Here is a 15,025-nt window from a genome sequence, read left to right as displayed (position 1 = left end):
ACTGTAATATTTTCTGGCATAAAAGAAAAAGGGTTTTCTGTTTCTGTTGCTTTCTTTTACTGAAACTTTTTTGCATTCAATAAAGTCAAATCTGGGGGCTGAGGTTGCAGCTCAGTGGTAGAGTGTTCACTTCTCATGTGGGGCACTGAGTTCAATCCTCAGCACCACATAAAAATAAATTCCATCTACAAACAAAAAATATACATATATTTAAAAAAATTTAAAAATCAAATCTGGAGAAAAAAAAGAGAACTGAAAATGTACAACAATAAATAGGAGATGTTGCAACATTTTATCTATCTTAGCATGATAATCAGTGGAAAGAAAGCAAAGGTATACATCCTGGAGCAGTCTTGTCCCTTACCTTGCCATTAAGAACGATGTTCTGACTTCCACACAACACTGACTGGCGACTAACTTTGTTCCCAGATGCCTAAAAGGAAACATAAAATGGGGTAAGCCAGCTGCAATAGCGCAAACCTGTAATCCCAGACACCCAAGAGGTTGAGGAAGGAGGATTGAAAATTCCAGGCCAGCTTAGCTGTCTCAAAAAGGGGGGAAAATTAGGTGTGTAGCTCAGTGATATTCGGTACCAAACAAAACCAGACCACCCAGAGTGAGGAAACTGAGAGGGTTTCTGGGCTTACAGATTCCATTAAGTAAACTCACTGGAGTGGGGCACGGTGACCTGTGCCTATAGTCCCAGATACTTGGGAGGCTGAGGCAGGAGGATTGCTTGAATTGAGGAGTCCTGGACCAGCCTGGGCAACATAGTGTGACCCCTTGTCTCAACAATAAAAGAAAGCAAGAAAGGAAAAGGCTCATATTGCACAGTATGGAGTGCAGTCTAAAATGGAATGAATTCAGGGTACCAAAAAAAGCTAGCATGGGTTAGCTACCTAAAGATTCAGCGAATGGATCAATAATCTGTACTTCTGTAGCTTAGTGACATCAGACAGAAAGGAGGATTCGAGTCCCAATTTCATACCTCAGTTTTAGAATCCTATAACGAGGATAACGACTTTGCCATTATCATAGAGCTATCAGAAAGCACAGAAAACCAAAATTACAGTCACATGGTCACTTACTCTGTCACCAGCATTTCAAAGACATATCATGTGTTGACCATAAAGAATAGAATCAATGCACACAGCCCAAACCAGCCATGCACAGACCAAATAACAGAATCAGCGACACTAGGTAATAAGTGACGAACTGCCAAAGAGACCCAGGGTGGGTGGGGCAGGGATAGGATGCGACTGCCCGCCAGGCCTCAAAGGGACCCAGTCTTTGGAAGCGGAGGGCAGATGTCCGAACAGCGTACCGTCTCGATGTACTCGGACTTGTTGTAGAGCAGCTCGCCCAACTCCATGGCCGCCACCGCCTCTGGGCACCTCCGGAGCGCGTCAAAGCCCGTCAGTCAGTCGGAGATTCCGGCTACTTCCGGCTGCTCCTCCACTTCCGCTCTCCTGGGGACTCGGGTCTCATCGACAGCTCGGCTCTCCTCTAGACGACCCCGCGCTGTTGCTCGGCAATCCCGGGTGGCGCACGCGCAGGCCGAGCGGTGTGTTTTTATTGGCCGGAATTGAGGGCGCGCGCTGAGCTCGCGTGGGCCAGCTGATCGCGCTCTGAAGGGATCCCGGCTCCCTATTCCTTCCCGGGGTGCCTCCTGCACCTAAGTCCAACTGGGTCCCCGCGTCCGCAGGGCCGGGGCTGCTGTTTTCGCTCGGCCTCCAGCTCAATGGAAGAGCCTCCCGGGAAACCCCTCAGCTGTGCGGAGAAGGAAAAGGTGCCACGGGCGTGGGGAGGACTGACCCGGGACTCTGACCCGCTGCCTAGGACTTTCGGCCTGGTCTGGTTTCCTCCCCTGTCCGAGGCAGCAGCCTCCGCGGATCCACTCTTCTGTTAGGGTTGCGGAGGCACCGGAAGTGAGAGGGCCGGCGCGGTGCTCACGTGGTGACGTTTAAACAAGATAAATTTTCATTACAGTAGCAATGCATAAATACAAAGTGCAGAGCTTCGGGGGTAAAGCTTGAGTCCCCCTTGACATCCTTCCTCCTCCCTGCGCCCACATCTGAATCTGGACTTCCTCCACCCCACGCCTGTGTACATCCAGATCTGTGGGTGTGGGTGTGGGTGTGTGTGGTGGTAGGAGCCACCAAAAAGTCATATGTACTTATTAAGGAGGAGAATGTTCATAATTGCATGATCTGAATGGTTCTGCAAGTTCTGTTTTTGCCCATTTTTAATATCCATGTTAGGACATGTTTACTTATTTTTAAAAAATAGGTATTTTCAGTTATAAATGGACACAGCGCATTTATTTTGTTTATTTAGTTTTATATGGTGCTGGGGATTGAACTCAGGGCCTCACACATGCTAGGCAAGTGCTCTACCACTAGCCACAACCCCAGCCCCTCACTTACTTTATTAAAAAAAAAAAAAAAAAAAAAAAGTTCTGTGAGGATGGTGTAGTTTGGAAGTGACCTTGTTTCTTTAAATATTATTCTGCTTATAGTCTTCTAGCTTGTTTCCAGGTTCTTGTGCTGCAGTTAACTTGATTGCATCTCGTCCTAACTGTGCTAGAAGTGTACTAAACTCATTCACATTAACTTATCAGTCTTCTTAGCCTTAGTCAAGTAAACAAGATAACTCCCAGCACTTGATAAGGTTGGTGCAAAGCAGGGTGGCATAGAGAGCTAAGTGCATCAACCAGAGCCCTGATACTTAAGTTTAAATGGTGCCATTTATAAACTATATGATTTTGGAAGGATGAGTGCCTCTAAGGTTCCTAGAAAGCAGAAAAAAGACATGTGGCTTTGCAGCCCAGAATCCTTTGAACCACCAAAGCCAGAGAGACAAAGAGAACTGAGACTTTTAGAGAATGATAAATTGACTCAGCCCAATTCATTAATTTTTTTATTTAATGGATCTCTGTTGAATATCTACCGTGTGCCTGTCTGGGAATTCTGCATTCTATGTGCTCCTCAAATAACTTATCCCATCCCACCATGTAGCTTTCACATTTCTGGTTCCTGCTGTCCAGAATATCTGTCCCCTTGATCTTCCCAAAGCTAACTTCCTCCATCAGGGCAAGTCAGTTAGTTGAAATGGTGTTCCTCAGTAATGCCTCCCTAACCATTTGTATCACCCAGTTTATCTAAGTACTTATTACCATGTGAAATCTTATCTGTTTTCTTGTATATTATCTGTACCCTTCACTGGGTGTAAATTGCATTGACCACTCTATCTCTAGCACTTGGATCAAAAACTGATACTAGGGGGTATCAGTTATATTCCAGGTGCTAGAGATACCTGGACCATTAGCAGACAAGAGAATGATTGTTGAATGACTATAGGGCGACAGCTCCTGCCACTTTCAAGAATCTCATGGGAGTGGGGAGAAAAGAATCAGAATTACACAGACAACATAGTTGGTACTGTAAATACTGTGATAAGGGTAGCACAGAGAGGAATGGAGTACCTAATCTGGATTTGGAGAAGAACCTGAAATCTATCCCAGGAAAGTAAAAATCTAAGCTGAGGCTTAAAGGAATTAGGATGAATTGGCAAAAGGAGGACATGCTCTGGGTGAAAAAAACAGTTTCTGCAAAGATTGTAAGAGTAAAGAGCTTGGTGCTTTTGAGAGCTGAGAGTAGATTTATGTGGGCAGGACCCACTCCCTCCCTGCGTCTTGCTGAGAAACCCCACTGAGCACCGCTGACCCCTATCTGATGGGCACTGTGTCTCTACCTTTCCACTGCTCAGCATTGTTGGTGTTTTTTCTTCTTCCAGTTGAAGGAAAAATTAGCATTCTTGAAAAGGGAATACAGCAAGACACTGGCCCGCCTTCAGGTAGGTGAATCATATTCTCTCAGATAAAGGTGTACTACAAAATATATCAAAACAGTTCTCCACGTATTAAGAAGAAGGTATTTCTTGAGCTGCTTTTGTTTTCTCCAGCGTGCCCAAAGAGCTGAGAAGGTTAAGAATTCTGTTAAGAAAACAGTAGAACAGGATTGCTCGCTCCAGCAGGAAATCTCATCACAGCTAAATCACTCAGGTAAATCCGGCCTACTTATTTATACTTGTTTTACTATAATTTTCCAGGAACATTAAGCTATCCTTTTTCCACAGCCAGCAGATAAGAAGCAATACATTTTACCATAAAATTCAAGCAATAAACTATATTTGAGTTGAAATGTTTATTTAGTTTTCTTTCCCTCCTCAATGTTGAAAAACCAATTTCATGTTTAAATATTAGAAGGATGATTTTTTTTTTTTTAAATAAAACTTAACTTTTTTTTTTTTTTTTGCTAGGGATCAAACCCAGAGCCTCCTTGCATTTGCTAGGCAAGGTGGAGTGTACTTCAGTGGTAGAGTGCATTTTAATTATACAAATCAGTGGTTCTTTACATATCCACAAATACTGTGAAAACTGTAATCACCTAAGTCAAGAACATTTTCATCACCCCAAAAGAAACCCTGTACCCATTGACAGCCCTCCCTACACCTTCCTAGTCCCAGTCCCTGGGAACTAATCTACTTCTGTCTCTGAATTTGCCTACCCCAGAAATTCCATGGAAATGGAATTTTTACAATATGTGGGATTTTTTTCCTTTAATATTTATTTTTTAAGTTGTAAGTGGACCCAATATCTTTATTTTATTTTTATGTGATGCTGAGGATCGAACCCAGTGCCTCATGCATGCATTTCTACCACTGAGCCACAGACCCAGCCCTGATATGTGGGATTTTATATCTGGCTTCTTTTATGTAATGTTTTCAGTGTGCATCCATCCATCCATACACTTATCCTTGCTTCTGTCAGTAATTTGTTCCTTTAACAGCTGATTAGTATTCCATTGAATATGTACAATTTGTTTATCCATTCATCAATTAGTGAATATTTGGATTGTTACCACTTTTTGACTATTATGAATAATTCTGCAATAAATATCCATGTATAAGTTTATATATATATATTTATATATATCATCATTAGGTACAGAATTCTTAGTGACAATGATGTTAGACATCTTTCCGTGTGTTTATAGTGATATGTATATCTTCTTTAGGAGCCTATCTTAGTCAAGTTCTTTGTTCATTTTATTTTTTTAATACCTTTAATTAAGTTATGTTATTTGTGGTACTGAGGATTAAACTTGGAGTGTTATGTATGCTATGTAAATGTTCTACCAACTGAACTATATCTCCAGCCCTAGGTTGACTTTGTGTTGTTGAGCTGTAGGGGTTCTCCCTAAGTTCTTATCAGATATGATTTGCTAGTATTGTTACCCATTCTGTGAGCAAAAAACTGTACATATAGTTGTTTATTCAATTGCTCTTTTTTTCCCTCACATTTCATATTGTTTAACATAAAGATGATTTTGTAAAAAGATGTATGTACATGTGCATAGAGAAAGAAGTCTAGATTAAAAGTACTCTTAAAAACTAGTCATTTTTGGTGTCAGAATTCAAGTAATTTTTAATCATAAAATTAGGGGTTTTTGAAATGTGAAAGTAATGTTAAAATTACTTGAGAAAAAGAAAAGAAGATGCCAGGTCTGGTGGCATATGCCTGTAATTGCTGCTCCTTGGACAGTTGAAGCAGGTGGATCACAAGTTTAAGGCTAGCCCAGACAATTTAGTTAAACTCTGTCTCAATTAAATGTATGAAAAAAAAGGGTTGGGAATATATGTCAGTGATGAAACACTTGCCTAATATGTGTAAGGTCCTTGTTTCAACCCCAGTATTCACAATCAATAAGTACATGCACACAGAACAGGTGAGGGGCTGGGGGCATTGCTCAGCTGGTGCATGCATGAGGCCCTCGGTTCAGTCCCCAGCACCAAAAGAAATTAATAGAATTTTTTTTTAATTAAGAGAAGACATAATTGTGATAAAGAAAAAATCTTTCCATTTTAAAAAGCACCTTTTCAGTATAATTATATTTGTTTACATTTATTTATAATTCTGTGCTTTATTAGAATTTTAAAAACTTGAATCCTGCCTAAAATGTAATGCCATTGATTTTTTTCCCAAATGAGTGTTCGCGCACACGTGTGTGTGTGTCTATATGTATAACAAAAATTATAGTGTATGTATGTATATGTACATACATACACTATAATTTTTTGTTTTTATTTATAATTTCTTGGAACTGGGAATTAAACCCAGAACCTCATGCACACTAGGCAAGCACTCTATCACTGTAGCCCTAAGAGCTTTTGAAATAAAAATGGGTTATTATTTTGTTTCATTTTAAAAGGAAAATAATATTTGTATATGTTTTTCCCCTTAGAACCTAAAAATGAAGGATCTCCTTATAAGGAGTTACAAATCAATGCCCGTCTGGATGGCAACACTGGAGAAAAGACACCTATAACACTTGCTGCTGAGCCTGAGTCTTTTAACCCTGAAGATGGCCCAGAAGAACAATTACGTATTTCAGGAATGGTTGACATCCAAGAACATTGTCCCTTCAGGGCAAATGGCCCTGGTAGTGAGAAAAGGCAGCGTAAGCTTCCAGGAAGAAGAAAGAAGCAGCCAAAGAGAGCACATGTCTCACAGGAGGGCGAATGTTTCTTTGACACTGATTCACTCATACTCTCTGGAAAAAGACTAAAGAAACAGGAAGCAATCGGTAGCAAAAATCCTAGGTCACCAGTAACTGAAATACCCTCCCTTTCAAGTTGTAAGTCTGAAATTCCAGATTCTCCAGCACCACTTGTAGAAACTGATGGAGAGAATATATTAATTCCATCAACTGCCAAATCAGAAAGAGTTGATACCCCATTTAAAGGAAATAATTTCTCCAATAACACTGAAGATCCTTTGCAGACTATACCAGATAACAGTAATCATGAGCACCTTGAACATATGCCTCCTAAAGGTAATTGTGAACTCATTACTCAGGGGTTTAAAAACATTAGCCTTACTTCACCCATAAACCCGGAGGTACAAGGCCACCAAATGACTGTCTCTCCAGATAGCACAGTAGTAAATAAAGCTACAGGCACCACTGGCCAGCTGCCTAGAAGTCCTGCATTAGAGGCAGATAATTCATGTTCTGCAAGTGAACTCCCTTATAATAACTTATCAGCAAAGATAAAGCAAAACTTAAAAGAACAAAATCACACCAAGGAATCTCCCATTAATGCTTTTAATGATAGAAATGAAAATGTTCAAGAAAATGAGGTTCTAAGTCAATCTAAGAGTCTTAGCCCAGAAGCAGTCCCTTCTGTTTCTACAGAAAATCAAATACATTCTTGCACAGTGCTTGAAGGCCTTTTGTTTCCAGCGGAATACTATGTTAGAACAACACGTCGCATGTCCGATTGCCAGAAGAAAGTAGCCCTGGAAGCTGTAATTCAAAATCACTTGGGTGGCAGGAAGAAGGGGCTTAAAAATAAAAGTAAGGAAACACCTAAAAATTTAAACCCTTCCAATGAAAATAGTGCCCAAAGTGAAAATGAGATTTTGGACACGTGCACAGGACAAGCAATCTCAAGAAGTCCTCCTCAGGAACTTCTCTCACCAGCTGACATCAGCTCTCCCCCTGGGTCTGCCGAAGATAACGTCTGTTCTAGGAGGGCTCTTGTGCAGCCATCTGGTAGAAGACACAGAGGAAAAAGGAAATCAGTCTGCACCCCAGCACTAGGTCATAGAGAACCGATTTGGCCAATTTTCAGCACATTGGGTGTTAACAGATCCAAGGAAGAAGTCACCTTGGGCAGGCAGCAGAATGAAAAAGCCATTATTCATGGTAAGAAGAGAGTTCAAGGTAAATTAGGTTGTGTTTGATGACAATGATAGCTGATAATTACTGTGCCCGGCACTTTTCTGAATGTTGTGCGGTTGTTCATTGGATCACCACAGCTTCCCCACATAAGGCAGAATCTATTTTTATCTTCATTTTCAGTTAAGAAAAAAGTAAGGCACAGGGAGACTAAAACAACTTTAATTAATGTAATTTAATTGAAATAACAGTGCCAAGATTGAAACCTGGCAGTGTGGTACTAGAGTTCACTCATATGATTGAAAAAGTCAATCAACACTGGAAAGGAAATTAAATTTGGTGCTTATCAAAGGTTTTATTATTGTTATTGTTATTCTTACTATTGTTGCATACTACTAATATAGACAGTGTTTTGAAATAAACAGAAGTGTGTTTTAGAGTGAACATCTATTGAACAACTATTAGAAGTGATCATGTAATCAAAAGGACAAGATTTTAGAGGATAACAAGCAAGGATATGTTGTAATTTTAGCTTTATTCGTTTTCTCAGGAGTTAATCATATCTGATAAACTGAGCATAAAAACTGGATTATCACTGTGGCTTTAAGTAAGGTATTAGCAAACACCCTGTATAGACCAAGTTTTATTCTTTCCACCTTAAGTACTCAGCTGTCCTGCAAAAGCAGCCGTGGGCAATATGAAATTGGGACTGTTCCTATAAAACTTTTTGTACAAAAGTAGGCAGCGGGCTGCTCTGTACCTTTGAACATAGACTTTAGTATGTGAGCTGTAATTTATTAAATTAACTTAAAATAATAATCATGACTTTTTTTTCTTATCATCTTTGAAGTCAACAAGAATGCAAAAAAATCAAGAAGTATGCATGCCAGTAATCTAGAAATGTTCGTTCTTATATTTCAAAATGCTCCACTGGGATTTTAGTAACCTACAGCTAAATTTTTTTAAGTTTTTCTGAAGGTGACATTAACATAAGCTAAAATTAACTTTTAAATTAAGTGAACTATTCTGTAGCATTTGGTACATTTACAGTGTTATGCAACTACCATTTCTGTTTAGTTCCAAAATATTTTCATTACTTCAGAAAGAAATGCCATACCTGTTAAGCATTTGCTTTCTATCGCCTTTCCCCCTGCTTCTACACTCAGCAGCTACAATCTGTTATCTCTGTGAACTTAGTTACTGTGGATATTTCATATAAATAGAATTACTATGTGACCCTTGGGTCTGACAGCTTTCGCTTATGATGTTTTCAGAATCCATAGACAATGTAACATGTATCAGTACTTTATTCTTTTTTTTTTTTAGAACTGAATATTACATTATACATATGTATGACAGTTTGTACTGGTTCATCAGTTATATGTAGCTACATTTTGAATAGTATATGACCCCAGATACTTTAAGAGCAATAGTTTTTTGTTGTTTTTGTTTTTGTTTTTTTAATGGTACTGGGGATTTAACCCAGAGATGCTTTACCACTGAGCTCTAGCCCCAGCTTGCGCGTGCGCGCTCTCTCTCCCTCTCCCTCTCCCTCCCTCCCTCCCTCCCTCCCTCCCTCCCTCTCTCTCTCTCTCTCTCTCTCTCTCTCTCTCTTTATGTATTTTGAGGTAGGTCTCACTAAGTTGCCAAGGCTGGCCTCAAACTGGTGATCCACTTGCCTATCAAGCTGCTGGGAAATAAATTTTTGCTTGAAAGGGAAAATAAATTGACTTACCCACAGCTGCACAGTAGGTCAGTGGTTAAGCTGGAACTTGACCCCGTTCTTCCATCTCCCATTTAGCACTGTCAGTACCACACTGTGGGGTCCTGCGAAAGGTTAGCTACTAGTTAACCACCTGCCTCTTATCTTGACTGGGGGAAGGTACAGGATTGAACCCAGGACCTTGTACATGCTAGGCAAGTGCAGTACCTCAAAGCTACATCCCTAATCCTTTAAAAAAAAAGAGAGAGAGAAAGAAAAAAACTATGAGAAAGTCTCACTACATTGCTCAAGCTGGCCTCGAACTTGCTATCCACCTGCTGCAGCCTGCTTCGTGGCTGGGATTAAAGGCATGTGACACTTCTCACGGCTCTGTAATTATTTTAAGCCCTTCACTCAGGTTTCAAAGTTATGAGTAAGAGAAGTAATGAACATTTTTTACTATTTAGTATTTAAAAATTCACTATTAGGTATTAATATCTCTTGTTGGGTTTTGTTACTATTGTTGCTTAATTTTCTATTTTAGGGAAGGAAGTTCATTGTCGAAAAGAGGACTCCCTCTCTTCCATTAATAACGCTTATTTAGCTTTGGATGATGCTTTCAGTGTTCCATTTTGTAAAAACGAAATGCTAAGTTTAAAGCAACTGTTGTCTTTTCTCAATGTCACAGACTTTCAGTTACCTGAAGACGACTTTGGGCCTCTTATGCTTGAAAAACTGAAGTCCTGCTCGGAAAAACTTACTGAGCCTCTGGAATCAAAAATGTGCAGGGAGAGGTATCTTAAAGAGGACAGTTGTGTTGTTCTGGAGGAACTGAGTCCTAAACAAATAGATGCCGAAATGGAGGACTCAGAAGAGGACCTTATTGCTATACTAAGAAAAGCACATCGTCAAATACCAAATCTAAAACACCAGCCTACCAACAAGGGCCTTTCTTCGTCCATGATACTTTTTACTCCTTTAAATACTTCTGCATCTGACGATAACAGCACACCCCCTGTGGACCTATGTTCATCTGCTCTCCCCATGTTAGGCACTACTCCAGCCCTTGGTTCCCAGGCATACTGGGAAAAAGCATCTGCCAAGGTCATTGAACAAACTTGCTCTACATCCCAGCTTTCTACCCTGGAAGACACAGTCAGCCTGGCTAGTGACAGTAAGCAGTATGACAGTTCCACCAGCTCACCCAAACTGGGAACCAGCCTGCATGTGTCAGGTAGGCAAGAACAGCCTGCCCATGACCATGACTCTGGCCTCCAAGCAACACCTCTACCCACTGAGTCATTCACTTTCAGAGAAAATCAACTCTGTGGAAATAGGTGCCTGGAGTTGCATAAACATTCCATTGAACAGGTACAAGTGTTTCCTTTGTGAAGTTTTCTCTGAAAGAATGAAATATCTTAGGGAATACAGACGGGATGACTTCCTCACCATTGCCTCTTGATGTTTAAGAATGTTTTAACTTGTTTCTTTAACATGATTTCATTGTGAACATGCATTTCATCCTGGAGAAATTAAGGTTAATTAAAAAAAATTTTTTTAAACATAGGGGATCCTGTTTTTTGCCATCAATGAAACAGTTGCATTTGGAACTTTTCTCTTATTAGAGAAAATAATATATGAGATAGATATTTTGATGAATGAGTGAAGGCCAACCTTATACATAAAGTGTATTATTAATAGTGTGGCTTTTGTTTGCACAGACTAAAGTAGCAGATCTTCCCACCTGTGACAGCTTAAACCCCGGCAGCCTACAATTGATTTCCAAGTTAAAGGTCAGAAGAATATTCTGTTATTATGTGTCTTGTAACATACATGTGAAAAATCTAAGGAGTTGATAAGAAAATTGAATTTGACCATATACCATCTTGTTCTTATTAAAGACAGTCATAAGAGATTTAGAGGAAAAAAAAAAAACAATTTGAATTATTTTTTTTACAATATTTACCTGTATTTTTATTTTGAGCTTTCCTCAAAGTTTATGTGAGGCTACTGCCAAGAGCAAAGTAATTCAACTTAGGGACTAAATTTAAATCAGGCATTTTGATGGACACACTGAGATAAGAGTCGTTCGTATCTCTCCTACTCAGATGGTATACTTCTAAGATAATCACTTTGGTGATGTATAAGGAAATGTGTAGCAGTTCCAGAGTTTGATGTAGTGAAATTTGGCTTTATTGTGTGATAACTGAAAATGTCTCCAAACATTACAAGTGGCATTAGAGGTAGAGGTTGGAGTACAGAATCTCTCCCAGTTGAGAACCACTGATGGGCTGGGGTTATAGCTCAGTAGTAGAGTACTTGCCTAACACGCATGAGGCACTGGGTTTGATCCTAAGCATAAAAATAAAAAAAATAAAGGTATTATGTCCATCAACAACTAAAAAATATCGTAAAAAGATACTGTACCTATGTTCTGTTTCTAAAGTATTTTTTTCTTACATCAGTTTTAAGAGATTTGTCCTTTCTGTTGGTCTTAAAAAAAAAAAAATAGTTTGTGGTTGTAGTAAATCTTTTTTTAAAAAATAACACCTGCCACTTAAAGGCAGGAACTTTTTTTTTTTAAGAGAGAGAGAGAGAAAGAGAACTTATTTATTTATTTTTTAGTTATCGGCGGACACAACATCTTTGTCTGTATGTGGTGCTGAGGATCAAACCCGGGCCGCACGCATGCCAGGCGAGTGCGCCACCGCTTGAGCCACATCCCCAGCCCTAGTAATTCTTTTTTAATATTTATTTTTTAGTTGTAGTTGTCAATACCTTTATTTATTTATTTTTATGTGGTGCTGAAGATCAAACCCCGGGCCTCACATGCAGCAGACAGGCTCTCTACTACTGATCCACAACCCCAGCCCTTGTATTAAGTATTAATTGAATATTTTTTAGCATTTCTCCTTAACTTATTTCAGTTTTATCCTTGATAAAAATTTCTTCCTTCATCATAATTAGAGGTAGCATATTATATGTGATTTCAATGTAACTCCCTCTACAACTCATGAGTGGCTTACCAGAATGTTACCAAATTATTAAGTTCTCATGAACTATCCTTTTGTGCTTAAATAAGAATTTATCCCATCCTGGAGTTACGCATTTTAAATCTGTCATCATGTACACATCTATAGGCAGTATTTTTAAATAAGATCCACAGAACTCTTTCTTTTGATGTGCATAAAACTTTTTACTACCTGGTAGTTCATCTAATCCTTGTAATTCGTCATTTTTTATATTTATTCTTTTCATAAAACAGACCTCAGGTATCCCTTTAACATAACTGTTGTTACCATTCTGGGTCAGAATCCTTCTGGTTCCTGTTCCGTGGATGTGAGTGCCATGTGGTGGGAACGAGCTGGTTTTAAGGAGCCATGTATCATAACAGCTTGTGAATATGTAGTTTCTCTTTGGAGACCTCTGGATACTTGGCAGTGGGAAAAAATCTACACCTGGCATTTCACAGAGGTAAGTCAGAACCTTAGAAGTGATAGAACTGGAACTCAGGGATGTCATGCATGGGGCCCTGGGTTTGAACCCCAGCACCTCAAAAAAAGAAGAATCTTAGATATCTTAGTAGTCATTTGTGTGATAATATAGCAAACAGCTTGGCAACATTGGGATCTTTGACCAGAAGTGACAGAGCAGAAAGATTTTGGTTTATTTTTTCAACATTTTATTATGAAAATTTTCAGCCAGGAATGGTGGTGCACACCTACAATCCCAGTGACTCAGGAAGCTGAGGCAGGAGGATCTCAAATTCAAAGCCAGCCTCAGTCAAAGTGAGGCGCTAAGCAATTCAGTGGGACCCTGTCTCTAAATAAAATTCAAAATGGGGCTGTGATATGACTCAGTGGTTGAGTGCCCCTCAGTTCAATCCCAGGTACCAAAAAAAATTTTTTTTTCAAACATACAGAAAAGTGGTACACTGAACACCCATGTACCCACCATCTAGACTCTGCCATCAAGATGTACTTTATTGCCTGTTTATCTAAAAAAGAATTTTTACACAAGACCTGTTTGTGGAGCTTGAATTTCATGTCCATTCTGACTTTTAAACTGGCTTTAAAAGTTCCCTGCCCTTCACCAAAACATCATTTCTGCTTTCTTTATCATGCAGAGCTTCATGGTTGCAATCCTAGTGCACTTTAAATTTTTTAATCTGTCTTTTCTCCCTTACCATGTAAGTAAGCATTTTTCCTTGTGACTAACGTGTTCTTCATACTGGTTTATACTTCATTCTTGTTTTCCATTGTACTCACAGCTTCTAGCACTGTGCTCAGTAGAGATGCTCAATAAATATTTGTTCAGTGAATAAACATTTTTATTTAGTTTTTTATTTACTTTGGTGCTGGGGCTTGAACCTAGGGCCTTTTGTATGCTAAGCACATGCTCTACCACTGAATTATACTCCCAGCCCCTAAACATAATTTTCTTTTTTTAATAGATGGTCTCACTATGTTACCCAGGCTACCCTGAACTCTTGGGCTCAAATGGTCCTCCTGCCTCAGCTTCTTGAACAACTAAGATAAATATATAGTTTTAAATGCAGCATAATGTTCTCTTTATTCACTTGTTAGAATTTACTTAACTATTCCCATTATCATAAGTATAAATTGCATTAAATAAATGCTAACTCAGTGGGCACACTGGTGTGCACCTGCAGTCCCAACTACTGGAGAGGCTGCGACAGGAGGATCACTTGAGCTCAAAGGATCAAGGCCAGTCTCAGCAATACATCAAAACCTATCTCCAAAAAAAAAAAAGGAATTTTTTTTTTCCGCTGAAGGAAATGCCAACTAAACTTATGCAAATAGTATGCATAGGTTTACAACTTACAAAAAGAAAATATTTTCTGAACCTATTCACATTTGTTCACATGTCAGAAACAGTCCTGGTATAGTGAGAATATAAAAGAATGTGATAAATCTTGGAACATTTAGATTAAAGTGAAACAACCAAATATAATTTGAGGGTGCTTTGTTTTATTTAGGTACCTGTGTTACAAATAGTTCCAGTGCCCGATGTTTGTAATCTTGTATGTGTGGCTTTGGGAAGTTTGGAGATCAGAGAAATCAGGTGATTTCTTTTTCTTTTTTTCCCCTTTATCTTTGTCTCTGTCATCTTGTTTTGAGTGGAGGTTATCACCTAGGCTTAGGGTTTTTGGTTGGTTGGTTGGTCTTGTCTTTTAAGATGGGGATCTCACTATATTGCCCAGGCTGGCCTTACCCTGGGATCCTCCTGCCTCAGTCTCCTGAGTGGCTACAATTATAGGTATATAGCCAGCTCTAGGCTTCAGTCTCAAAAAAGAATGTGGATTTAGATTTAAAGAGAGAGATTTAAAAAAAAAAAAAAATCGGGCTAGGGTTGTAGCTCAGTGGTAGAGCACTTGCCTCGCATGCATGAGGCCCTGGGTTCGGGCCACAGCACCACATAAAAATAAAATAAAGATATTGTGTTCATCTACAATTAAAAAAAGAATTAAAAATAAATAAATAAAAAGGATTGGGGGGGCTGGGATGTGGCTCAAGCAGTAGCGCGCTCGCCTGGCATGCATGCGGCCCGGGTTCGATCC

At 39.4% G+C, this 15,025-nt stretch overlaps 2 protein-coding genes across 6 annotated transcripts in view; one reads left to right on the top strand and one right to left on the bottom strand.

The window, feature by feature from the left end:
* Dctn5 (dynactin subunit 5) overlaps window positions 1-1,892 on the bottom strand; it is a 21,361-nt gene extending 19,469 nt beyond the window's left edge. Inside the window, exons 1-2 of one of the 2 annotated variants that reach the window (XM_076839946.1) lie at window positions 1,325-1,892; window positions 365-433 (exon numbers count right to left, since the gene is read on the bottom strand). In XM_076839946.1, coding sequence (XP_076696061.1) covers window positions 365-433; window positions 1,325-1,372 — 117 coding nt within the window. In that variant the 5' untranslated portion in view covers window positions 1,373-1,892. The remainder of the gene's footprint in view (window positions 1-364; window positions 434-1,324) is intronic. The other variant, XM_076839945.2, reaches the window with a different exon arrangement.
* Palb2 (partner and localizer of BRCA2) overlaps window positions 1,588-15,025 on the top strand; it is a 26,120-nt gene continuing 12,682 nt past the window's right edge. For 3 of the 4 annotated variants that reach the window (XM_076839942.2, XM_076839941.2, XM_076839943.2), the window contains exons 1-8: window positions 1,588-1,789; window positions 3,796-3,855; window positions 3,964-4,063; window positions 6,306-7,769; window positions 10,133-10,815; window positions 11,166-11,237; window positions 12,757-12,918; window positions 14,444-14,529. In XM_076839942.2, the coding sequence (XP_076696057.2) occupies window positions 1,742-1,789; window positions 3,796-3,855; window positions 3,964-4,063; window positions 6,306-7,769; window positions 10,133-10,815; window positions 11,166-11,237; window positions 12,757-12,918; window positions 14,444-14,529 (2,675 nt within the window). In that variant the 5' untranslated portion in view covers window positions 1,588-1,741. Of the gene's footprint in view, window positions 1,790-3,795; window positions 3,856-3,963; window positions 4,064-6,305; window positions 7,770-10,089; window positions 10,816-11,165; window positions 11,238-12,756; window positions 12,919-14,443; window positions 14,530-15,025 lie in introns of those variants that run through there. The other variant, XM_076839944.2, reaches the window with a different exon arrangement.

This window comes from Callospermophilus lateralis, chromosome 19 (assembly GCF_048772815.1).
Source record: "Callospermophilus lateralis isolate mCalLat2 chromosome 19, mCalLat2.hap1, whole genome shotgun sequence".
Lineage (NCBI taxonomy): Eukaryota > Metazoa > Chordata > Mammalia > Rodentia > Sciuridae > Callospermophilus > Callospermophilus lateralis.
Note: the sequence above shows the minus strand (reverse complement) of the source record. Positions and strands in the feature narration are given on the sequence as shown.